We start from the raw sequence: 26,488 nt of genomic DNA on the forward strand, positions 1-26,488 counted from the left end.
CGAACCAAACTATTTGCTTTCCGTATGTCCTTGATCTGCTGAACAACCTTGCTTAAGAACATCAGCATCTTGGGTTATGCATAGCATCATAAGTGTTCCTGTTTTGAGGTGGTACTAAACTTTTCAGGGTGATTCAATATTCAGTTGAGTGTTGCAATACTTTTTCAAGTGAGTCCGTATTTATGACGGGTAGCGTATACTTTTTTATTATAATTAGGCGTGCATCAAATATGAATATTAAACAATTTTTGATCCCTTTGTGATTCTCATTCGATATACGTTAAGAAATTCATTTTTTTGATCTATCGAAGATCTTTCCCGAGTCTATTCAAAATGAAAGATTTGTTAGAATTGTTTGGACGATATTGATCAGCATTTTACAAAAAATAGTTTACATTGAACAAGTATGATTGTAGTAAAAATTTAGTTCAGAGGTCGTCCTAATAAATGAACTTCTTTTTTTTTAATTCAATGCACGAGACATTAGGGCGATTCAAATTTTTAAAATGTCTGAAAATCCAATCTCCCATATGCTCCTTTCATAACCATAAAAATAGAGTTCTGTAAAATTTTCAGCTTTCTAGGTGGTGATTTAAAAGTGACCCATAGATAATGTAGGTTTATATGGAAATTACTATGGAAAATTTTTGATAAATTTTCCATACACGCTTGTACTGTAATGTAAGTATAAACTTATCATCCCATATTGGAAACTCATTCTCCAAATCTTAATGAAGGATGTTGCTGAAAAAGATGAACAAGAATAAATGAAGGATATCATCATAAAGAACATGGAAGGACATCTTCAGTGTCAAATTCATTCCATCTTTTACGAATGTAACGTATGAATCAACCTGGAAAGATATCATTACGAAATCAACATAATCCTACAGAACTGCACTGATTTTATATCCCCGGTCCGCGGAGAGCTGCTGACGCAATTAAAAGCTCCCCAAGATCGTTTGGCACCTCAAGACCATGGGAGACGCGTAAGCAAACCGCTAAAACACGGTTTTATGACAAGGTGAAGGTACGACTGCGCAGCGTCAAGATAGTGATCGATTCGGGTCGCAACGGTACCACCATTTCACTCCCAAGCCACACATCGAAATGGAGAGTGCTGGCCATTGCATTGTGCAACAATGCTGCAATTAAATGCACCCGAGTAACGAAGGGAAAAGTTTAATTTAATTAGCGCAAAACTATGCTCGTTTGTTCGGATTTTCGTGCTCGGGCCCTGGGAAAGAGATGACAGCCAGCGAATACAAATCAATTGCTGACAGACTGACGACGAAGGCTACGGGCTCAGGTTGCAAATCTGCATGAAAGATCAACGCGCGTACGAAACGCGAAACGCGATGACAAGGCGCGAAACGTGGATGAAAATGTAACCGAGCGCATATAAATTATGTTAACGAGTTCGTTAAATGCCATATAATGCTGGTTAAATAATAAAATTAATTACACAAATAATTATAATCAACGTTGACGATGATTGCAATATTGATTACAAGCCGGGATCGAACTCGGTGGCAGTTGGCTGCCGTGTTTATCGAAGTCATGTTTTTCCACTCGATCTACGGGTACGGGAAGTGATCCATTCCACTAACGATCCAACAGTGTGTGGTTCGCTATCACTTATGGTTCGGTTGAAAGCCACCCTAGTAGTGAAAGAGCACTTTGGGACACCGTACGTAATAATGTTGGGCTATTGTACAACAGATATAGCCGTTCAAAAAGTAGCTACTGAACCCATTAGAGGTCACCCGAACCGTGTGACCCCACCTCAATCCATATGAGTCCATAAATATCCAATTAATCAGTATCGAAACCAACAACGGTCTCAAAAACAGGAGATCCAGCCATAAAAAAACCTCCGTAAACCTACGGCCCAGGAGATTAACGTAGGGAAAAAACAGAGTGCCTAATGGGAAGCTAATGGCCTTTTAATGGTGAGTTTTTTTTGGGAGGTTTACATAAATTAAGGAAGCTGCGTCGGTTTAACGACATAATTTGGTGTGATATCATCGAACTCGAACGGTGTGGTGTGAGGTGGGTGTGTGTGCATCTGGGAGGAAGTGCTGGCTTAAAATAAGCATGAATCAATATGAGTGCATGCGCATATAAAGATATACGCTAACAGCTTTCGAAATTGATTGACGAGACGATTTTCCAACAAGAGCAGCAACAGCACCCACCAGGAGAACAATGTGCTTCCAGTGATGGTGTGCCTTATTTGTATGCATTGTGGCAGTGTCGTTCGATGAGTCAATCGATGATGCTAAATGATGGTACGTGATGTCATTCCAAAAGCATTTTGCGAGGAATGTGACATACCTGTGTATAGTCAGAGGGTTTATAGAGATTGAAAAAAAAAATAATAGTTAGGTTACTTTTACTACTTCATGAGGTATACTCGGGACATCTCAGAAGAGATCCCTGGCGTATATTTCTCACGATCAATGAAAGATTCCTGGCAAAATAGGATAGATTTCGGGACAGGATTTCTAATGATTTTGTATTTCTAGATCGTTAGCAAACTTGTTCCTAATGCTGATGAAAGTTTCTTGGCCAAATGTTGGCAGATTTTAATTCAGCTTTTTCACTTGGTAAGGTTTTTGCAATTGCAGAAATCATAACAAACTTTTTGAAACCAAGAAGAAATCCAAACAGGAATCAGGTGATAAAGGTTTTCAATTGGATTCTACAAATTATCTGACCAGACATTTTACAAGGGTTTTTTTTCTAAATGTTTTTGGGAATGACAATTACAATAGCTCGTGTTTTTTTATGCACTTTTTCAATGATTTACTTCTGAAACTTTAGTATAAATGTATCCAGGTAGGCACCCAAAGATTCCTTAAAATATCACTCCAAAGATTTCTCTAGCTTTCGTTTACGGAAATCCCAAGAAATTAAAAAAAAATATTCGATATTTTATAGACTTTTATTTATATATTTTCCAAGAAAGTCCTACATCGTCTTGGAATTCATTCAGTCATTTTTTTTATTATTTTTTCATACAATTTCATCTTCAAGAATTTTTAAAAATTTACTCGAGGATTTTAAAGAATTTCCCTAGAGATACGATACCAGAGTACAGAATTAACAAAACAAAATTTCAAATTTTATTAATTTAGTTATTTCCGCAAAAAAAAATAAGCGGTAGTTTTTTTTTTAATGCAGATGATTTTCGGGATAATTATTGGAAAAATAATTATAAGAATCTTAGTCAAATGCTACAGAAGTTTCTGAAAAAAAGCAGAAGGAATTCCTGGAATTACTGCAAAAATTGCTGGAGAACTTATATGAGAAATTCATGACCTAATATATTGAGGAGTTTGAGGTAAACTTCTCAATAGATTCCTGTAGAGATATAATGAAGTTCACCTAGAGTAAAAAAAAATAGAGATCGATTGATGTTTTATTTGATTCATCTCTGGAGGGTCCCTGGGAAAACTTGTAGAGTAATCCCTGGGAAACTTTATTTATAATACATGTGAAAGTTACTGATGGTACACGCATTGTAGTACCCAAGGAATTCCTGAATCGAATTCTGGAGAAATACCTCTAGATAATTCTTGAATAAAATTAATGGAGGAGTTTTGTGCGAAAATCCACCAGAACTTTTGAAGGAATCCCTGGATGAGTTGCTGAAAATTGAGGATGATTTTTTTTAAGAATTATGGAACAGTTGTGTAGGAGCCTCTGAAGATTTTTCTGGGACCTCTTTAGATACCATTTTGAAAAAGAAACGGACACATTAATACTTCCAGTTGGTATTTTGCCCTTTGAAAAAAGCACCTTACTAGATAACAGACTAGCATGCAACGCCCAGTGGCACAGCCGGAAAGCATACCTTACGAAAAGCTTTCCGGCCTGGGACGGGAATCGAACCCGTACTCCTTAGTACGATGCGGCTTAATGCCTGATGACACTAACCGCATGGCTTCTAGTTTCTAACATTTAGCTTCTACTTTCTAGCTTCTAGCTTCTAGCTTATAGTTTCTAGTTTATAGATTCGAAATTCTTGTCTCTAGCTTCAGGCTTCAGGTTTCTAGCATCTAGCTTATAGCTTTTAGCTTCTACTTGCTTCTATCTTCTAGCTTCTAGCTTCTATTTTCTATCTTCTAGCTTTAAGCTTCTAGCTTCTAGCTTCTTTTTTCTATTTTCTAGTTGCTAGCTTCTATCTTCTTGCTTCAGGCTTCCAGCTTATAGCTCATAACTTCTAGCATGTGTTTGTAACGAATTTCGAAGCTGAAGTTCAAAGAATTTATTCAGCTTATTCTGAAAAAAGGATAAATCTTTAGTGATAGTTCAAGAAACTGTCAGTGTTGAAAGAAGAACATCCTAAACGCAAGCAATTATCTACTTCTGTGCTAGCGGTAATAACTGCTAGCAGAGTTTTAACACCACATTTGTAGACAGCTTTTGACAGTAACTAAAACGGTTCACGACTTACTTGTCCTTCTTCTGGACCGGGTTGCTTTAATTCCTCGAATCGTACTAAGTAACATATATAATAGTTCTAGCAACCACAAGTCTTGGCTTCTTCTCTTCATAACGAAGAAACAGTGAGCTTCTTTGACGGAAGGGTTTACCAAGTCGTTCGGATTACTATTTTACGCTAGCAACAGTGTGGAGCTCAGTTCACACATTGTACTCTTAATTTTGGAGGAAAATGATATCGCACCTAAGTCAATTCTTATGCAAAAAAAAAAAATGTTTTCTTTGATTGTGTCGTTTTTGCAGACAGCTGTCATGATAGCGTTGATAAGCTGTATTTTGACCACTCACTATAGCACAGTGAGCCGTTAGTTGTGAGACGAATTTGAAAACTGATTGCGACAGAAATGAAAACGATACGACGAATCGAGAAAACGGCAAGTTTCAACAAAATTCATCGCAATACTTCCAATAAATGATCAAGATTAATCAAAACCTCATTGTACAATGTGAAACCCGTTTTGAGAAAGAATAATAATACAGTCATCTCTCCCTTACTCGATATTGAAGGGACCATCGAGCTAGGGAGGTATCGAGTTACAGAACACAAAAGCAGTGCAACTGCGTTCCAAGGGACCATCGAGTTTGCCATGAAAACCAACTTTTACTATGGTTCTCTAACGCGATATCGAGATACGGAATATCGAGTAAGGGAGAGTTATCTGTAACAATAATTGTTTGGCATCGGTTTGTATCAGCATCATTCACTGCAATAATGGGAAAATTGCAGGTTCTCACTGCTCAAAGCTTAATACGATGGATACCGTTTTGATTCATATTACGGACACTTAAGGCCTCAGTGAAGTATAACCCAGCTTGGACCATACAAAATAAATCATTCTGTATGATTTTTTAACGTTATCGAGCGTCGGAAGCCCTTAACTTTCGGATGGTGGGTAAAGAATACGCGTCCGCAACTTGAATAATTTTAAATAAATCAAAACGTGTGGCCTTTTCATGATTCTTATTCCGGACGCTCCCTCACTTTTGCCTCATATTCCGGACGCTTTGATTCGAATTACGGACAGCTCATGATAATCATTAATGGAACAGTCAAATCATCAATTGAAATCGTTCAACCACTTAAGAGACGTCTAAGGTAGTTGGGCATTATAAATTTGCAATGATATTTATGGAAAAAACCTAATAAAACGAGCCTCGAGAATGAGAACTTTTGGACGGCGAAAATTGAAACATTTCGTGTGAAATGTTTCCCATACAATCGAGAGTGTCCGGAATTTGAAGCTGTCCGTAATATGAATCAAAACGGTACTAGCGCTCTAGTAGAATCTTTCAGTTAGGACTAGCTCCTCCTCAGATTACCGATTAACCAGAAGACAATATTGCTGTCCACCTATAAAAAGCAACTGTCACCCGGCTTTCATCCACACTTTCTCTTACCATCCCCGAATGGTTTCGCGCCACGATTGCAATCGAAAAATGCCCATTTGGGGATAAAGCGCCACCACGCGACGGGTTTCGTCATCGTCTACCATACATTATGGTCTCCGGCACTCTAATATCTGTACGCATATCTGCACGCATTACCACCAACAAAAACGGAACGCACCTCCGGAGTCCTCCGTCCAATTGTGGCTGGCGACTTGGACTGCCCTTCCCGAATGACAAAATGCCATCGTCGTCAAACAGCATAGAGAGAGCATCCATCCGCAGCATCCACCAGTCATGCGGTAGTCATCATCATCATGCTCAACGGTCCCGGCAGCTTATTAAACATTCAACAAAACAACATGCTCACGGCGGCGACGGCGAGGTCTCAAGCGTGGTCAGTCACAGTTCGCTCTTTTTATGATCATTGCGGGCGATTTTATGGCAATACCACTTTGTCACACACGTACCGCGGCCATGGTAGACTGGTTCAAGGGTTGTATGTCCTCATTGGGACAAATCTGCCAATATAGATCTACTTAAATAGACACCGACACGTTAATGCTTCCAGTGGACGATTTGCCCTTTAAAGGAAGCACCACACTTGATAACGGACTAGCATGCAACGTCCAGTGGCACAGTCGAAAAACTTTCCTGACGAAAAATTTTCCGGACTGAAGCGGGAATCGAACCCACACCCCTTGACTCGATGGTAACACTAACCGCACGGCCACGAAGCCCAACGACTTTTTAGCTATGTTATAGCTCTTTATCGCTGTTTTGGAGCATTGGATGCTTGGGGGTTACTTGCGTATTGTGTACAGAGCACTTACACAGCTATCAACTAAGTGCTTTCTTTGCCAAAGCTACCATTTTCGCATTCGTATGTCGTGTGAAAAGTACGATGATACTGTATACCCAGGGAAGTCAAAGAAATTTCCATTATGAAAAGATCCTGGACCGACTGGGAAACGAACCCAGACACCTTCAGCACTAGACTAAGGACGGTCTTGCAGAGAAGATTTGTAACTTTGATGGATAGAGTACAGTTCTGCAAATCCACAACTGTCATGAGGGAATTATACGTACGCAATAGCAAATCTATGCTTTTGTCACATAATTCGAACCAGTCTAATAAAAATTCGTCGCGACAAGAAACGGTCCCGCGGTGGTGGCGTTGGTGGCAAACTCGCGGAGATGTGGTTCCATTTGTCGTCGCTTCCTTCTCTGATGGATGGTCCGGCTTGGAGTCGCGGACCGCGCGAGATGATTATTAAATTACACCGGAATGAGTTATGAAGCGTGGCTGGTCAGGAATTCCGATTCCGAATATGAGCCACTTTCCTGGGCGGCTGCGGTGAATGTTAATCACACTTTTGCGGTTTCCCGGAACTGTCGGAGATTATTGTCGTCTGCGCCGAAATAGACAGGAGTACAGTTTTCGGTTGTTAGTTTTGTGGGTTGTATTTGTCGCCGAATTGTCGCCAGTCGAGGAACGATCAGAAGCTTGTTTACCATTTATCACCCAATTGCGTCGTGCGTCGTTCACAACTAGTTCACAGTTTTGTACGCACACATCATTTGCATAAAACAACAACCATTTCGTAACGAAACACTGACTTCGCTGCTGGAGATTTCGTAGTAGCAACATCTTGGCGTCAACGAGTTTGTTGATTCAACCAATTCGAGGCATGCTGAAGCATATGATTTTTGGCGCGATTAAGAATACAGTGCTTTCCGTTTTTGACAAGAAGGCGAGTATTTTATGTTTCTAAATTCTGAAACATCACTTTGCATGTATTTTTATCACCGTTTAAATTCATGCACATAAATCGCTACGAAACTTTTGGCAGTCTTCCTTAGGTCAACTTTGAACCCAGAAGCTGCGACATCACGTACTGAGTGCACATACTAACTGAAAACCACACTAGTTTTTATTATCTCAGGGCAGAATCCGAATTGACTGAGATCTTCTGGCATAGCTCATTTGTGGTGAGTTTTCAAGGGAGTATTCCTTTTGGAAGCCTTCCTTAGCCGAGTGTTTTGTCATGTTTTACTTCTTGCAACGTATCGTTATAAAATAATAGTTCATAATACAAACAAGCAAGATTTATGAGATAGCAAACATGGTAAATTTTACGAGAATATTGATGATTTGACATGTTCGGTTTATCATATATTTGATTTTGGTCATACATAAATAAAAAAATCGTGGGCTAATAAGGAGTACATGAGTGACCTGAACGCAAAGGGTGATATTGTGATTGACTTTGAGTTAAGTAAACTCCTACCTCTTTTTACGACCGTTATTGGGGGGTCGTAAATAGTATCGGCAGTAGAAATAGCAGGGTTATAATTAAGGGGCACAAACACAAAGGGGTGTAGGTGATTTTTCCGTCCAACAGAAAAAAATAGCATAATTCGTAGAAGAGTGGCTAGGTTTTTTGGCTCCCATACAATTTGTACGGAATGAAAGTTGCTACAAAATCTTCAAAGTCGATTTTCTCCAAACTAGGCTTTTATCATTTACTCTCCTTTGCTTCTAACCCCCTCAACTATATTAAAATTCAACGTCTAGATGTGGAAATACTGATCCGAGATATTCGGCAAAGTTGAAGCATGGATTGCAAACTTTAGGAATTAGGAAAAGTTCAAAATCATAAAACTTGAAAGGAATAGAAAAATTGAATGTTCAACAAGAGTATCTCAACCTTAATCTAGTTTTTAATGAGGGGTTCAAAATTTTGTCACAGCTGGCAACACTGCTCAAGTAAAATCGATGAATCTCAATATAACAAATTTTCTGCACGTTATTTAAAAATAATTATGAGCAAATTTTAAGACTGCATTTTGTATTACACATTGTTTTCGGGAAAGCGACACGCAATCATTTGTACGCTGGCAACACTGGTAAAATGGTACTTGTAAGCTAAACACAGTCAAGTTTCTTATAACACGCATGGTCAGGGGCGTTTAGAAGACCCAGGATTTATGGGATTCCATCAATTTGGGTGTATTGTTGAATATCTCAAGAGATAGTACAGTACTGTCTTCGATCTACCTTTAGGAATTTCGGATTATCCTTTTAGTTCGGCTCTATAAAACTTGATACGGCGTGTGAGCCTTTAGAAAAACGATTTGGTAGTTGATAGCTTGTCCGTTAAGGGCGCTTTTTCGAACTTGCACTATATGAAACTTGAGGTGGGATAAAATTGTAACCTTTGGAACGTATATCTCTAGATCCTGATGTTTTGGAAGAATGGTGTCTTGGGAAGAGTTGTGCAATAGCTCAATGGCTGACATGCGATGGTCATTCAGATCTCGGAATTCTATCACCAAGCAGTGCTAGTGTGCGTTAAACCTTTGGTTTACGGATATCTCAGGATTCTGACCACTTAGAAAGATGGCGTCTTCGACAAAGTTGTTCAGTAGCCCTAGGATTATCATTATTTTAGCCAAGAGACTCGAGACTTTGCCACTTTTCAGGCGACGTTAGTGAGCATTAGGGTGCGGCTTATTTTTCGAAAGTTCTCAAGGCCAAAAATTCGTATGCTCTTCTGAATTTGGAGAACATAAAAAGAGGAACCTCAAAGTTTAAACAAAAAATATTAAGATTTTGAAGTGCCGCAAGCTTCTTGAAGTTAAATTTACTAGTAATGAAAAATTACCCTCAGTAAAGTCATCATAACATCGTTATTTTCTTAACAAATTTGAATCTTTTAGAACCATTCTCTTCAAATTTAAATTTATTTAAAGTTTGGAGAACATTAAATTTGTCTAAATTCAAAACTAGTTATAAGTAGTTTTCTACAAAGTTTTGCACATTTTACTGATCATCTATGTTCAATCATTTTTCAGGAATACTTAACCGATTCCAAATCTTTTGTCATGCTTTTGAAGCAAATCAAATTGTTGTCAAACTGTGTATACAACACAGTTACCTGAAAACTGGTTTTGGCTTACTTATTCAACAAAAACTACCCAAAAACATGTTTTTTAGTGAAAAATGCCGGAAACTGCATTTTTACTTTAAAACTAAAGTTTATAAAGCATCTTGTTTTAAAGCTCAAAAGTGCATTTATGTGTTAAAACATGCAAACATATTTTTGTTACAAAATTATTTGAAAATTGTTGCATAGACTTTCTAAAGGTTGAACACAAGAGAAGAACCAGTTTCAGCTTTAGAAAAACGTAAATATGAAAAAAAAACGATATTTTTCGTTAAAAAAAAAAACTTGTTTTTGTGTAACTTTCGTTAAATAATCTAGTGAAAATCTGTTTTTAGGTAAATATTTTGCATGCACAGTAAGTAAAACAATTAAAATAGCTTCAAAATGTAAAAAATGAAATCGGTTAAGTATTCATGAAGTTATGGTCAAACAAATTTAATCGTCTGAGTTAAATAAGGACTTGTCTTGATTTTGAAGAGAATGATGCAAAAAGTTTCAAAATTTATTAAAAAATAACAAAGTTATGTACACTATACTGAAGGTCATTTTTGATAACTTGAAAATTCATCATCAAGTTGCTTGCGCCAGCTGTAAATGTTAATATTTTTGGCTCAAATTTTGAGGTTTTTCTTTTCTGACAGTAATTTATTACTGAATTTTATTAGAGAAATTCTTCTGGAAATGCGTCTACTGCTTACCGAAGCAGCATGAAATGAGTTAAACCTCAAACTGCCACTTTTATGGAAAGCTTAGAACCCAAACAAAAAATATTAAACTAATAACACACAACTAAAATGACAAGTTGCAGAAGTGTGTGCAAATCGTTCGAAAAGATTTCTAAGAACTCATTGAATCTCGCTGTTGTAAGGACGTGGCCAGGGAAACACTCGTTTATTTGAGGATGTGTCAATCTATCTTTAAGGTCCCAAATTTCTGTTTCAGTTAAAGGACGGGAACAATATGCTATATTTCTATAAAAAGACGCAAGATTATAAAAATATTCTCGTCCAAGGATAGCGTCCAACTTCTCAATAACACGTTTATTGAAATCGTTATCAACAAGGATTTGATTATTTGTCAAATATTGAAAAAAACTCTGTTGCCAAAATTGGGAAGTCACTGTGAAGATTCATTTTTCAAATTCCGATGCTGGAGTTGAAATCAAACTTGTTACTTCCTGCCATTTTTCAATCAACTGAATGTGTCGGAGTTGTGTGAAATTTGATGCGTCCTTTCCTAGGTCAATATTTGTCCGAGTCAATCTTCAACCTGAAAGCCCCCTCACATGGCAAGAGTTAATCCATCCATTTTCTGTTCCGGTCGATACGTTATTTACCTTCTACCTGCCTTTCTTCCACAAAGCAGGTGAATTCTCCGCTGTTGACCGAAAGAATTTTGGTATCCCAGAGAAAAACAAACTTCCCCTTGACTTACCTACGACAGAGTCAAAGCGCATCCAGAACTCGGATTTTTTAACAGATGATTTTCCTCCCTCTCTTGTTCCACAGGGGAATCGCCAAGGCCGGAGAACCGAACAACATTTCGCCGCTGGCGAACGGCATGATCTACATGGACCCGGCGATCCACGCTACCCTGAGGCGGAAACAGCGGCGGTTGGCGAGGGAGAATCCCGGCGTGCTGGCGGCCATTGCCAAGGGCGCCAACATGGCCATCAACGAGTGCCAGCATCAGTTTCGCAACCGGAGGTGGAACTGCTCGACGAGAAACTTCCTGCGAGGGAAGAATCTTTTTGGGAAGATCGTTGAACGAGGTAAGTGCGTGAGGGAGGGACTGCTAATCAGTTGGGGAAACAATTGTAGGGTTCAGAGGTGTCAAACGAAGTGTAATGCGGATATTGACAGCTGAGTTGGTTGACGGGGAGGCTGTAATTGGATGATAATACGCACGAGTTTTTGGATGAATTGAGATGTAAACATCGTTGGCTGGATCGATTTGGACGTGTGAAATAAATTTGGCGTGTCAATATGCAGATGTGATCGTGATCGCGTAGAAAACATGATCTATTTCAAGATGTCTACGCATAGAGGTCAACAAGCAAACTGCCTCGAATACCAATGCACGATCAATCTTACACAAATCGATTTCCTCAGAATAAAAACGAATTGACGCCAATTGAGCTTTCGGTCAACGTCCAAACTTGACTTGATTGTTCAATGTAGAATTCATCTATATCGAAAAACTATCGATAGATCGTCGAAAGGCACTCATCTCGTTGTTTGAAACAACGTGCTTCTGTAGATTGACCCAAAATCGTTTCATTCCATACCAATGTTGTAGAAATACCAAAACAGAAAAAAAAATCCAGACCATTTAGCCAATCCACAAAAACCCCTGATTTATGGCCCATATAAAATCATTTATTAATACGTATTGACACGCTTTAATAGGGTTTGGCATTGGATCGGATCTCTCTCATAGCGGTGCGACTAGACAAGCTCCCTTTTGTTTCCAGACATCCATCCGAAACGGGTGCAAAAATGTTCGGCTTCGCTTCGGGTCTCCCTTTTTCGGTAATTCGGTACAACCTTGGTGGACCTCAAAATGTGAAATATATATTGCGACATTAAAAACTGAAACTGTCATCGGTGTCTGGTCCGTTCGACGCTGGATTCTTCCCGTCCCGGTTCGTCATAAAAGTCGGAACCTTTGGGCTTTCGTTCGTTCGTCAGCCCGAGGGCGCTAGATCGGCCTTGTCTTCGTCTTCGCATCTAGCGGCGCGACGATTCAATATTGTGCGGTTGGACCACAACCTTTCTTGGGCTCAGGAGATCTGTGGTGTGTGGTAGTAGGCCGTGTGACAAGATTTATAGCTTTTAATTGCCTTCTGGTAATAAAGTTGTAGCGGGATGGAGATAGATGAAAGAGAGTTGGAGCGAGGAGGCGTAGAGATGCTTCATCCAGCAGTAGTGTGTGGTCAACCGCAGTGTCTGAGGCAAATCGCAGCGAGGTAGCCTTAATTTGCTGGTCAATTAGGACCATTCCGAAGTGGTCGGTTGGTCGGTCGGTTGGTCGGTCGGTTAGTCACTTGGTGGCGCTGCCTCGGTGCGATAAACAAATCGAAGTGAGGAGATAAAATCGCGATAAAAATATTCTCACGGTCGAATTTTTCCGCTTCGATTTGCTCTCGGGTCCGAGCCGCACGCAGCAGATGAAACGGATCGGAAGCCGGTCGAACCGGTCGCATCATCATCGTTGTCGTCGTTTTGGTCGCGTCGCGATCGGTCCTCTTCGTCGTCGTGATCGTCTATCGCAAGCTGATCAATCTTTGTTCCACCCGAGATGAGGAGTTCTCGGGCCGAGGGATATCGCCGGAGATGGATGGCCACTTGGCGGTGGCACTTGGGCTTGGATGGCTGGGACCACACGGTTGCTCGATTTTCGACGAGTAAATGATGAAATTAAGAGGTAGATAAGCACCTCATCCAAAGGATGAGAAGAGATTGAAAGCGAAGAGATCTTTTAAGAGGATTTTCACTTCTTATGCGTAGAGCAATCTGGTTGTAGTTGTGATGTGATCTTTGAGTATAATGGAAGAAGAAATACTGGTTACTGAAGCGGATCTAGATTTATTGAAACTAGATTTGATTCAGGTGGGAATTATTGAAGTACATTTGACGCTAGGATTTACCAACTTTCTTCTTCTTTTTGGCATCACGTCCTCACTGGGACAGAGCCTGCTACTCAGCTTAATGTTCTTATGAGCAATTCCACAGTTATTAACTGAGAGCTTTCTTTGTCAAAGTTGCCATTTTTCGCAATCGAATATCGTGTGGCAGGTACGATGATACTCTATTCCCAGCGAAGCCAAGATAATTTCCATCATGAAAAGATCCTGAACCGACCGGGAATCGAAACCAGACACCTTCAGCATGGCTTTGCTTTGTAGCCGCGGATTCTAACCACTCGGCTAAGGAAGGCTCCAAAAAAGTAACTCTCGAACAATGTAATAGTTGTGCTCAGAGTGAATACAACTTCACAGGGTTGGTAGCGATTCACTTCTTACTAACTTGGTCACTTTTTTGAATCCATTCACAAAAAAGGCTCTTTTTGGAGGGCATATCAAATAAAGCCATTGTTTTCGGCCACTTTTCCGAAAGTAAAGCCAAGTGTTAAGTAAGGCCATCCCCAGAATAATTTCATGTCAGTATCAAACGGTTGGCTCGATGTGTTCTTGCCAAAGAGTTAATTAGCAGCAATTTGCCTGAAATTTAAAACTTTAAAGCAATATATGACATTATACACAAGTGAAATTGTGGAATAGCTCAATAAGTTTGAAAGCATTAATGGAACGATTTGATCACTAGGTGTTGCCAGATCACTAGGAGAAATGGCATCATTGCCACCGAATGCAGTTTTGAGTCACTAACGGGTTTGACTGATGTCAAAAAATATTACTTGCAGTTTTGAAGTACTTTGCGATAGAAGTTAACCCATTACACAGTGGGGAAAAAAGGTAACAAACTGACAAAGAATTCTGTATCTTCTAAACGAAACGAGTAATCCCAGAAAAATTCCTTTATCTTATGTAAAAATGTCTAAGGAATTGAATAAAAGTGATTCTGATGGCCGCACGGATTGTTATCAAGCCCATTTTATCAAAATTACCCATATTTAATAGGTTTTTTTTAATAGGATTTCTCACATTTTATGCAGGGAATCTGTGTGTTAGCTGTATGAAATAACGATTTATAGACGATAGAAATATCAGGATGTGGGTGCACGAGTTGGACCGAATATTTTTTATGTAACGTAACCAAAGGGGTGTCCAATGGTCCAATAGACTATAATTAAGATGTTGAAGGCTGCATTACCAGCAAATATGAAAGTTATTACCAATTTTATGCAAAACATATATCACCCGAATGGCTCGATACTGTTGCAGTCTGTGAGAGCTGCTGCTCTTGAACGCTCTCGTGCTACGTACCAAACGGGAGAGTGAATGTTTACATTCAAAGGGCTCTCCGAATGTGATGTGCCACGAACTGTTACATTCTCCGAATATGGTTCGATCGGATTTTTTGGATCAAAATCCAAACACTGGCTATTGACATAATGTTTCTAAGCTATAATAGTCTAGAGAGGGAGTGCATGAATTAAAAATGACAGCACTGATCGAGCTTTTACCCAAATTTCCCAATTTATCAGGTTTTCGATTGCATTCCTCTTACGTTTTTCAGGTGATAGGAATGTAAAGATGTGAGTACAGTAGTTGGACCAGATCGCACGGTTTGCTCTCATGCCCGTTTAACGCAAATTCCCCATTTTATCAGGTTTTGTATATGCTTTAACATATTACATACAGGGAAACCGTTCATCAGCTGACTTAATGTTTTCTAAGCAAAAATAGTCTACAGGAGAAAGTGTGTGTATTAAAACTGACCAAAACCTGGATTGATAAAACTCCCCAACATCATCAGAGTTCGATGTCATACTCTAGAGCAGTGTGCTGACTTTGATCCTTTGTGAGGGAGCGAAAAAATGCTAAGCAAAGAGGCAACAAAAAATGAGCGAGGAAGATGCAGCACAAAACACAACAGAGTAAAATTCCATAAAAAAAGAATGCTCTCACAACTCCCCGAGTACTGTCTTGTTCGGGCGGTACACTCAAGAGTTCTTTTGAAGCGGGAGTAAAGATGAGCATCGCAACTAGAGAGAGAGATCCTCACATTTTGAGTGTGTTAGAAATTTTGTTGAAAATTTTGAGTTTAGTTTTTACTTCTCAGAAAAACGGCAAAATTGCCTCCTGTTTGCATCACAGAGGAGTTTCTGTCAAGTCTGACCAAAACTGACTACATGGATCGTTATCATGCTCATTTTACCAAAATTCCCCAAATGATCAGACTTTCGTTATGATCTCTGATATTATTTGCAGGGAAGTTGTTCATGAACTATTAAAATAACGTTTTCTCAGCTATGAAGTCAATGGTAGGGAATGCAACAATCACAATTGATCAAACGGATCGTTATCATTCTCATACTTAAAATTTGTCAGTCTCTTGACTTCTCATATTATATTCAGGGAAGCTGATAATAAACTCTGCAATAAAGCTTTTAAGCGATATATTGTTTTGGATCCAAATGTTACCTTTTTTATTGAATTTTATAGGTTTTTAGATGGAGTTTTTTCTCCATCATAACATAGAGCAATTGATCTAAATTTAGGATGATCCGTTTTGATTTTCAAGTTCACTATTTTCGTAAATCTGGTAACTTAATTTGCTATTTTTGGCTTTGGATAGATTGCAGAAAAAATTCTTCTCAGTATTCTATTATAACTCTATTACCTCATGTGTCATATAATGTTGGGCAACTAAAAGGGAAACGAAAGAAAAAGAATATTCTAGGTTTTCAACGTGAGATATGTGTTTGGCTGAATTTTGAAACGAAGAGTTCAAGAATGGATTTCGAGAAGTAAAGCTAAACTCCATACTTAGTAGAAAAATTGCAACACATAGCATAGAATGAATGGTTATTACTCCGGGATTGATCGGAACCGGTATTAATTGCACTTCGATCTAAACGAATAATGGATGGGGCTTTACGCTTATTCTTGAAATGCACATTTTAGTAGATCTCATATAATTCATCAATAATGGCGTCGGCCAAGTTCTTACAGTCAGTTGGGAGAGAAATGATAGTGTGTGATGTTGCTTCTAGCGACTGAGAATCGCTCTGCATCTCCACAATCATCACGGGAAGGTTGTTGATTACTGATGGAGGAAAAAGATCTGGGAGTCACCTTTGGTCACTAGTGCAATCCGCGCATAATGAGGAAAAATTTACTTATACTTAAAAGGGTTTGATCACAAATTTCATTACGCCGAAAATGTCCATTTTTGACCATTTTTGAGCTGTAACATTTTGTAGATACTACCCCACCCCTTATGGAACTTGTGAACAGGCCCAAACTAGTTTTGCATTTTGTCTCGTGGTGAAAATATATTGGTAGAAGACTGAAAGAGTACGCCGACATTCATAATGTCGAACTATTCTTATGTTATTTTAGTTATGACAAAAAAAGAAATGAATGTGAATATTTAAGTGATTAAAATCAGGAATAAGGGTTTATGCCGACACCTGTAGTGACAAACCATCCTTTGTTTGTTTGAAAATTACATAAATGTGACGATGCCACGATAAAAATGTGTTATCATAAGCATGAAACGAGCTCATCAGTCATCTTCTATCCTCGTTGAACACGAATACCTTTTCACACTCCCACAACGCGAACCGAACACGATTGATCTTGTTTCAGTCGCTCGCACCACAGAAGCATGCAACAGAGTTTAAAGTCTACACACTGATGCATTTCGCGATACTTTTTTCGCGCTTAAACTAGGCGAACCGGACACAATTCCTGCCCAGCGAATGAACCGCAATCCCAGTGTAAAACTCTTAACATCAATAAACTATTTGAATAAATTGAGATCCTAAGCAGCTTAAATCTGTGGTTTTTTTCATCAAAGAAATTGAATTTACATAAAATATGGAAATTTGTGCATATATGGTGTCCCAGAAAGTACGGGCACGACTTTGAAAACAAGAATCGCGACATTTTTCCAAACAAATACATATTTTTATACTTTTCCTTGGGAATTTTAAATGTTCTTGTTTGCAATTAATTATGAATCGTGGCGGAAGTTTAACAACTACCGAATAGTTGAACATTACATATACTTTGCAATTGAATTAAATGGACAAATTGATGTGAAGTTTTGCGGAAAAGTTACACGTCTTCTCGGTGAGAAACGAACTCACGACTCCTTGCTCTCTAGTTAGAAATCTCAGCCAGCACGTCGGTGGCGAGTGATGTGTGGTACTTTCACTACCTAAAAAATAATGCGCTCTCGGGCTAGATATTGGATATAAATAGAAAGCATTGTGTTTGGATGGGCATCTAATTCTTCCGAAAGAGGTGCACTTTGCGAAAAAGGACCACGTGATTATTAAGCTGTAATCGAATTCAGGTTAACTTCTGCGTCCATGAGTCCTCTTGTGGCGCAGGGGTAACGCGCCCTAACTAGAGATCAAGGAGTCTTGAGTTCGATTCTCACCGAGAAGACGTGTAACTTTTTCGCAAAACTTCACATCAATTTGTCCATTTAATTCTATTGCAAAGTATAGGTTATATTAAGCTTTTCGGAAGTTATGGTCTGTGTATTCAATCGAAATATCTCGCAAAAAGACTCGAAATCATCGGGTTGAAATGTATTGAATCCATTCGAAATAGTTGAAAGACGTGAAAAAGTTTTGGTGCAAGTATATTTTTTTTTTATTAAACATCAGTAGCTAACTATCATTATCAAATATCATTAAACTCAGAAAAAGATTCACACGTTTTGGGTTGAATCCCAAAGTGACACACTCACGATTCGTCCCCATTAGCTAGAGCTCTGGTACCTACGTGATAGTCCGCGCTTCTGTTAGTGGGAAGCAAGCCAGTAGCAAAATGCCGCGCAGTGTTCAGTTTGAACATAATTACGAAAGAGTCATCGCGCGCCCGAGAGCGCATTCGGCAGAAACGATGGATGAATGGCGCTCATTGTTTCAAAGCTCGCCGCAGAAATGCGCGGATCTATGAGCAAACACTAACCGATCTGCAGTCGGCTTCCGACGATCATCATCATCGGTGGACTAAACGAGTGCAACTCGTCCAAGTCGTTTGGATGGATCCTACAATAGCGATTTATAAAAGGAGGCTTTTCAGTCGTCGTCTTCGTCTTCGTTTCTCATCAACGTCAGCCGAGGAGAGGGACGCGGAACAGCAAATAAACGGCAATGAATGGTTCGTAGGTGGGCTGCTGCTGCTGCTGCAACAAAAATGGCAGTGGCAGAGTGTGTGTGGGTGGTGGGTTAAGTTTGACTTCAGGTGTGCAGCTGTGGCTGCAGCGGAGGTTTGCCGATTAGTGTGGGAAAGCTACTTTCGATCGTTTGTGCGCGGTAGTTGCCACAACTGGGGCCGATGCGGCTGGAGAGCGTGCGTTGAATTTAAATCAACCTGATTGGTGTTAATTGGATGTGAACACATTTGTAGGGTTTTGTGATGGCTTCGGGAAACGGCGAGCTTCTGGGGTTGAAAAATATCTAAGCGTTCGATGAAATGGATATTTCTGAGATATTCAAATGATTTAAATAAACTTTGGCGGGTAAGTTCCATGGTTCCATTTGGTTCTGCACACCAAATAAGCCTTCAATTTCAATCTGGCAAAAAATTTTCATTGCGGAAATGCTCATATGTTTTCCATCATTGGAATAAGCTCCATAGTTTGTCTTTCACAAATCCTAAATCAAGCAAATTTGCATCGCTCATATTTTCTTGCCCCTGGAGACCAATCCAGAGAACCCCCTGCCAAGGAGCAACGCTCCCTGCTTTGCACTCCGGCAGAATTTAGCACTCATTCCGACACCGATTTCACGCCTAAAACCCAACCCATCGCTTCCAATAATTTCCTAGATGATCCTCAATTATGACTGCAGCAGCAAATCAATCATCATAAAACTTGGGCCATTCTGCCTCTGGGTCGAGCAGGAGAATTGAAACGGTATCCTGTTGATTCTTCTAGCCCTCACCTTCCGTTCCAGGCCGATTCGTGTCCCAAAGGAAGCGGAGTCAAGTGCGTTGACCGAAGTTGATCCACGCACATCTGGAGTCCTCGTCACCCGCTGCAGACGACCACTTGGTAGCTGAAGTAGGGATTCCGTTCCGAGATGCATCGGTTGTTGTATTCGTCTTCGTCATCGTCGTCCTCGTCCTGTATAGTAGTGGGTGCAATTGAGTTGTCAAATTTTCCGCTCAATATATCAATCACGAGTGAGACTACGCTGGGGAAGAAGAACTGCCTGTAGGGAACAGCAAAAGGTGAACAGTGCTTCCCAGGAAGGACCGAAGGCCGTTGGGCTCGAGTCGTTTTCGGGAATCACCCCCGGTGCCTTTTATAGATGTGTTTTTCTGCCAAATTATGACGTTTATTGGACAGCTCACGAGTTGATGATCATCACCGAGTCAATACGGGTGAATGAGCGAGTTTATCGATTGTACTCAAGGCTGTTGCGTGGCCGTGTTCTATTATCGAGGTTGTAAAGCAATTAGGGATCGGTGTTCGGTTCGGTTCGGGTTGGTGTAATAGCTATTATCGGTTTTCTTTCGTTTGGCGACACCCCTTTGTTTGAAGTTGATAATGCGCTATTGTCGAGAGGTATTGAGTCAACGACAAACTAATTTGGAGAACAGTGATTGCAAACACGATAGGCGTGTGACACACGATAAATGAAAGGCGGTCGACACCTTGCCTGGGTTTGTTGCTCCATGTTCTCTACGTATCATCCGAATTCCTGTAAAATATGCGCGGAATGTTGTTCGATCAGCATGCCTTCGAGGCGCAGAGCAGACAAATTTGACAATTCATTTGTCTTGGATCGGTTTGTAAATGCGTCAAACGTTGTATGCCATTAATTTCTGACTAATGAAATCGAGTCTCAGCAATTGATTGATCATTGACAGCGAGAAGTTATCCCTTTCGGGTGCTGCTTGAATTTGAAGCAGGAGAAACCAGTCCAAGAGGTAGCTTACGGATTAATCTTTATTGATGTCATTTGTCACTCGCGCTGTCCGCGTCTTTCGTCCGGAACTCCCCTTGGAAAGTGCTACAACACTGTGTGATAGATCTCATATTAATTGATTTATTGAGATTTGTCAGCTCTGGGTTTGATGGAATAGAGCCGTGTCGTTTATTTATTTTGGGCATCAGCTAAATGATCGCTCTATAAGTAAGTCATCGCTCTCGTCGTCCCAGGGGTCCAAACCGGGATCACCTCACAGCACAAGTCATGATGAATATGTTATTGGATTAAATCTCTTCGACCCTTTCCTCTTTCGAGCTGAAATCCCTTGCTTTTAACAACGATTCATCCAGATTTCCACTTTTAGATTCAGACATCAGTAGGTAATTGATACTCTCCCTCGTTACCTCCCACTCGTACCCCACCCTCCTTTCAACCGAAGGAAAAGTGTCTCGAAAAATGTTAATCCCCCGGCTCGGATGATGACGAATTGAATATATTAACTTCGACATCACATTTTGCGAGTTCACACGCCATCGGATCGCGTCCCAGAGCTGTCCGTCAGTTCTGACTGTTTGCCCTACATCTGCGCGCAACCATCCGCACGCCAGATAGCGATCTCCGCCGAGGAACCGCTTCGTCTTTGCTGTCGCCACGTGATTCGGCGGAACCATGAATGAATGAATTCGACAAAACAGCCCTTTTGTTACCGGGACCCAGCTGGGAGATATGATCTTTTTCTCCTAAGGGTATGCGATATTTTGGATGATTCCGTAATTTACCGCGGAATACCACAGAATCAGTTTTAAGGACTTAAGCTAGTTGGGCATTCTAATTGTTAATGCCTCCAAAGTGACTAATTTTAAACGACTAATTTTAAAAACTATAAAAAAGTGTAGGGGACAGAGTTGTTGTTCAAGTTTCGTTAACATTTCAAACAGAATTTTATCTAAGAACACCTTCATTTTTGCTTGAAATGTTAATGAAACCTTGAACTACAATTCTGTCCCCTACACTTCTTTGTATTTTTGGAGGCATTATTAGGCAAATCCCAAAAAATACTGGTTGAATTCTTAACGATATTTTAAATGAAAATCTTGGTGGAAGTTTTTAAGTGTTAGAAAAAGTCTGTTCCATATCGATTTTTTTCTACATTTGAACATGACATGAAAAATCAAAAATCGCATATCCTTATTATCTCTCTCTCGCCGATTGTCTTCAGACGAATCCTCTACAAAACGCCAAAATATTTGTGATCATTCCACCCATTCAATCCCATAATAGAGGATAAAATAAGGCGCACTTTTTGATTTGTGTTGTTTTTTGCGTACCTCTCCGCGGCAGAGAGAGATAATTACCGGTTTTCATGACCGTCAGCGTCCATCAGCGAATAATAGACTCACAGAGATAATAATTAAAAAAACGAACGATTTCCCCGCTCATAAGGACCCAGGAAAGGAAATCCGGTTGCGCTCGTCAGCCGCCTCCCGAAATTTCGACGAACCAAACAAAATAAATGGTCCCTGGCGCAGTTTTCGTTAAATAACAATTAGTTTAATGGTTAAATTGAGCAATGGGCGTAACGATGGGTTTTTGTGCTTTCCCCTCGGCCCCTCTCCACCACGAAGCATAAGAAGCCCACAAGAGAAGCTCTTTGATGATGTCTCGTTGATGGGTTCATCCCGTTTACGCTCGCACAAAAGACGATCGAGGAACGACCCTGTCTCTTTGAAGGGAAGCGAGAGAAAGATTCGCAAAAAAAAGCGAAAACGAAAACTGACGAAAGAAAATGCATTCATTTGCATTTGGGCGTTGCAAATTGCAATTTTTGGACAAAACCCCGGAATGCATCAGACGGGTCAGCAGCTTCAAGCTGAGATTTCAAATCACAATGGTCCATTTCGGTGATTGACAAATCCATTCAGGGTGATTGAGGCCTGTTTGAGGAGATTGATATCTTGGAATTGAGGGAGGAAGATTGGGCAATTTTTGTTACGTGGGTGGTACTTTTTGTTAAATTGCATGGCTGATTGTGAGTATCTTTGCTCTATCATGCGATTTTAGATAGGTCATGATGTAGTCTAGCTTCTATCAGATGGAGGTCAGGGTGAGATTTTTAACTTCAAAAGTTATTCTACTAGACTGTTAGCAATCGATTGAATGTTTATTTTTCGCATAGTTAGGTTTTAAATTAAATTTAAGGAATATCAGAACTGCGAGAGTTATGATACAAATATGATCGTTCTTGCGTAGAATAGGTGAGTAAAATAATTTTTGAAGTTAAAAATCTCACCCCGAACTCCATCTCATAGAAGCTAGACTACATCATAACCTATATAAAATCGCATGATAGACTTCTTTTCAGTTTGTAAAAAACAGCATTAAGATGGTGCTGAATTAGATAATGATTTCATACATTATTACTGAGATTTCTGTTATGTTTCCAGGTACCTGTTTATCTAAAAAATATCCACATTTTGTTTTTAGATTCTTGACTATTCTGAAGGATGATTCTGCTTAGGAAATCAAGAGGCATTTTTATGAACAAACGGCTTACTTGTCAAAGAATTCCTTCATTTTCCGTGGATTCCTGAAGAATATTTGACATAAGTTTGAGATGGTGAAGTTGCCTAGGGATTACACAAACAATATTGATTCATTGGTTTATTCTTTTGTTAAACAAAACTATGAATTATTGTTTCTTACATTCATTAGAAGATTTTTAAGAAATTCCTCTATGGATTCCTTACGTATTTGTTTTTAATACTTCAACATGAAGACTAGAAAAAGGTGAGTTGACAAACCAGTGTTACTTCAAAAGATGCAATTCTTCTCTCTGATCAGCAGTTTGTGTTCTCAAAAAAAAGCTTTTCGTTCAATGAGGTTGGTGAAGCACTCGAGCTGAACCACGCCTTAATCTTGGTTAGGGTCCCTTCACATTGCTCGATTCCGAACAATAAAAAGGCGGACCCGCTTGCAATAGAGATGACTTTCACGAACACCGTGCCAACTTTATCTCGATTATTTGTTCCTCATTCTCAAATCTCTGACAAAAGTTACGTTTTTGTATGAACTTTCCTGGTTTTTGTTCTGCTTGTCACTTCATCTTTCAATGTATCTCGATATTTGTTGTAACTTTACATATCGTACAAGTCCTCTCTTTGATAGGCAAGCATCATATCAAATCGCCACATTGCATCTGAATGTCATCATCGTTTTAAGCAATGGTTTTCTTCTTACATTTTTTTAATGTCTTCAGAGTGTGATTCGTGGCGATTCTTCTTAAAAGATAACTTGAATTAGTTTTGTAGGACGACTACCACGACTTCAACCGGAAATTTGCCAAGATTTATCTTCCGTGGAGTTACAATAAAGATTATTGATGGAATGGATTCGAAGATATAACGTTTCAAAATTACTTATGTAACAATGACAGATTCACTCCTCTCTCACTTTCTTTCATTTCAATGCAACGCTAAAACTGTTGAAAAGTTTTTCACTATGTATCGATAAGAAATGTCACTAACAACATCTTCAAACATTGTTGTATACTTTCTCAAGAAATTCTTCTTAGAAATCTTCAAGGGTATACTTCAGGAATTCAGATTTATTTAGGATCAATTCAAATGTTATCCAGAGGTTTCTCGAAGAATTTGTTCTGTAATTTCTTCAATGAAATTACTCAAACAAATTGACGCAAACTTGTGACGTAGTTGGGGGGATAATGCTTTTAAAAACTGAACCAAATGTAATGTTTTCCAAGTAAATGCTTTCACACGAAAGTGTCAAATTTGGGTGGATTGCATCGATTTTGTTTTGCAACTTGGGTTTTTGGAAGGTCTTTGCCCCCAACTTCGTCACAAATGGCGCCTATGCTCTAATCGTTTAGATTCTATTAAGAATCGTGCATTTGCAAAATCGAAAAAGGCAGTTTTCTTCCGGATGTCATTTTGTCAATAAAGATCAATGAAGGTTCTTGTTTTTTTTTGTGATTTGTTGACCTCCCGATAGAAAACGGCTGTAAAATTTTTGACAAATGCTCCATTCTTATTAGAGCCTTAAGTTCATTTTAAAAGTTGATAAAGAAGCTGTTTGAAATGCTGCAGGAAATCTTCAAACAAGCTGATTAGCTTCAAAACGGCCCAGTCCTTGGAAAATTCAGCGATCGTTCACTCAAGAGCCATAATTTTATTCCTTCTATCCACCTGCATTTACACAACCCGCATGACTTTCAGCGCTTGTAGCAGATAATGAATTGCAAAGTAAGACATACACATTCTCTGTTTGATGTCGATCGTCTGTGAGAGTTGCTACTCCTTAACGCTCTCTCGTCACGAACTAAGTGAGAGAGTGAACATCAACATTCATAGGGCTCTCCGATTGCGATGTGCTACGAAATGTTTGAGTTCATAAACTGTTACACTCTCTGAATTTTGATCATTTGCAGTACACCCTTCAGTGACAGCAAGGTTTTATTACAATTATGAAAACATTGAAAAAAACTGTAAAGCTTCCTTACATAGTCAGCAAATATAGTTCTAAGAATGGATGAAATATTTGTAATGATTTCTTAACTTTTCTGTTATAAATGATTACATTTTCTCTAAACGCATCAACACAATTTTTGTATAAGGTCTTATTTTGAGTGTAGTTATGCTCACTCAGGAAATACCTCTCAGGACAACTTTAAGATTCTTGCTGGAGGTTTCTCATGGAATGGAATGAGAAATTCCTCAAAGTTTCCAAGCTGTACTGTCTCCGGGGATTAGTTTTTCTCGCACAAATTGTTTGAAAGTTTTCTATAAGAAGCACTTTGAAACACCCCCTACCGAAATGAATCAGAAGTGCCAAGATTACGGTTTCCTATTGAAAACTGTTCCGTATTTCAATTCATTTTTCGGCAAGTGTTCGAGTTAATCCTTACTCCCCAATAAACTCATCAGGCTCGATTGCTCTTATCTCCAGATACGAGGAATTACTCACAACTCCTCACCTCATTATCATTCAACAGCTGCCCTTGCAAAGCACCACACAAACTTACATAACCTTTTCCGCCGGAATCGAGTCGCTACGTGGTGGCACTGCGTAGGATTGTGGTCACGCCGAATAGCTGAGCTGCGCGACGATGTGTCTACGTTGTACTGTAAACCCTAGACCTACGCAAATCGCTCGTCCAGGCCCAGAGTGTATCATCTTGCTGCGCAGCCAATTTCAATGTCAACTCATCATCGTAGAGCTTATCCGGCAGCATTGTGTTGCGTTGGTTGGTTGGTTGTTCCTACGCACCGCGCGCACGTTGATCTCCGATAGCATCCCTTCACGTTTTCGGATTCAGAAAACTGATAATTTTCACACTAGACACGATTCCCGTCCACATGGATGTTATGCCGTTGTCGCCTCTAGGCGCGCACATGATTCCTCCAATGTCAGATCTTGTGTAACGTTGGCGATCTCGTGTTACGCACACTGGTAGGGTGGCAATAGAGTAGAAGCACCGGTTTTGGTCATAGTACTAATGGTAACCTTAGTGGGTTATATACCCATAGCTACACAGTTTTACAAAGAAAATTAGGATGAATTATTTTTCGTGTAGTTAATTACATATACATGGTAGATCTTTGAATGCTCAAAAAATGTTTCTGATCAGTTTTAGTATATGAATGGCAAACTTTCATTTGACGTTTTTGCAGTACAATACATTTTCAAGAAATAGTTTCTCTTAGACTCCCCAAAATCGGTGCATCCACCCTAGTGGCGGTGCAGACCCTCACATGCTTCCCCTTCCTGGTTCAGTGAAACGCAAAAATATGTTACAGATTGCCGCACTTTGGCAGCCAGATAAGGCCGCCTAACTTCTGTCCCCAGACGGTTGGATAGAACGCAACGACAATTTTATTACTGTTATTAGAGGTTCTTTCACCAAACTCTCCAAAATAGCAGTACGAAGTCCCTAAATCCGAATCTCAACCATAAAGGCAAAAAAAAAACTTTTTAACGTCTTCTCAAGTGGTTCGATGACAGCCGGACAGAGAAAGGAAACGTTAAACGTCGTCAAATGGGTG

At 39.6% G+C, this 26,488-nt stretch overlaps 1 protein-coding gene across 1 annotated transcript in view; it reads left to right on the plus strand.

The window, feature by feature from the left end:
• LOC5573815 (protein Wnt-1) overlaps nucleotides 1–26,488 on the plus strand; it is a 57,621-nt gene that overhangs the window by 16,445 nt on the left and 14,688 nt on the right. Inside the window, exon 2 of the mRNA XM_021847307.1 lies at nucleotides 11,354–11,616. Coding sequence (XP_021702999.1) covers nucleotides 11,354–11,616 — 263 coding nt within the window. The remainder of the gene's footprint in view (nucleotides 1–11,353; nucleotides 11,617–26,488) is intronic.

The sequence above is a fragment of the Aedes aegypti genome, chromosome 2 (assembly GCF_002204515.2).
Source record: "Aedes aegypti strain LVP_AGWG chromosome 2, AaegL5.0 Primary Assembly, whole genome shotgun sequence".
In the NCBI taxonomy this organism is placed as follows: domain Eukaryota; kingdom Metazoa; phylum Arthropoda; class Insecta; order Diptera; family Culicidae; genus Aedes; species Aedes aegypti.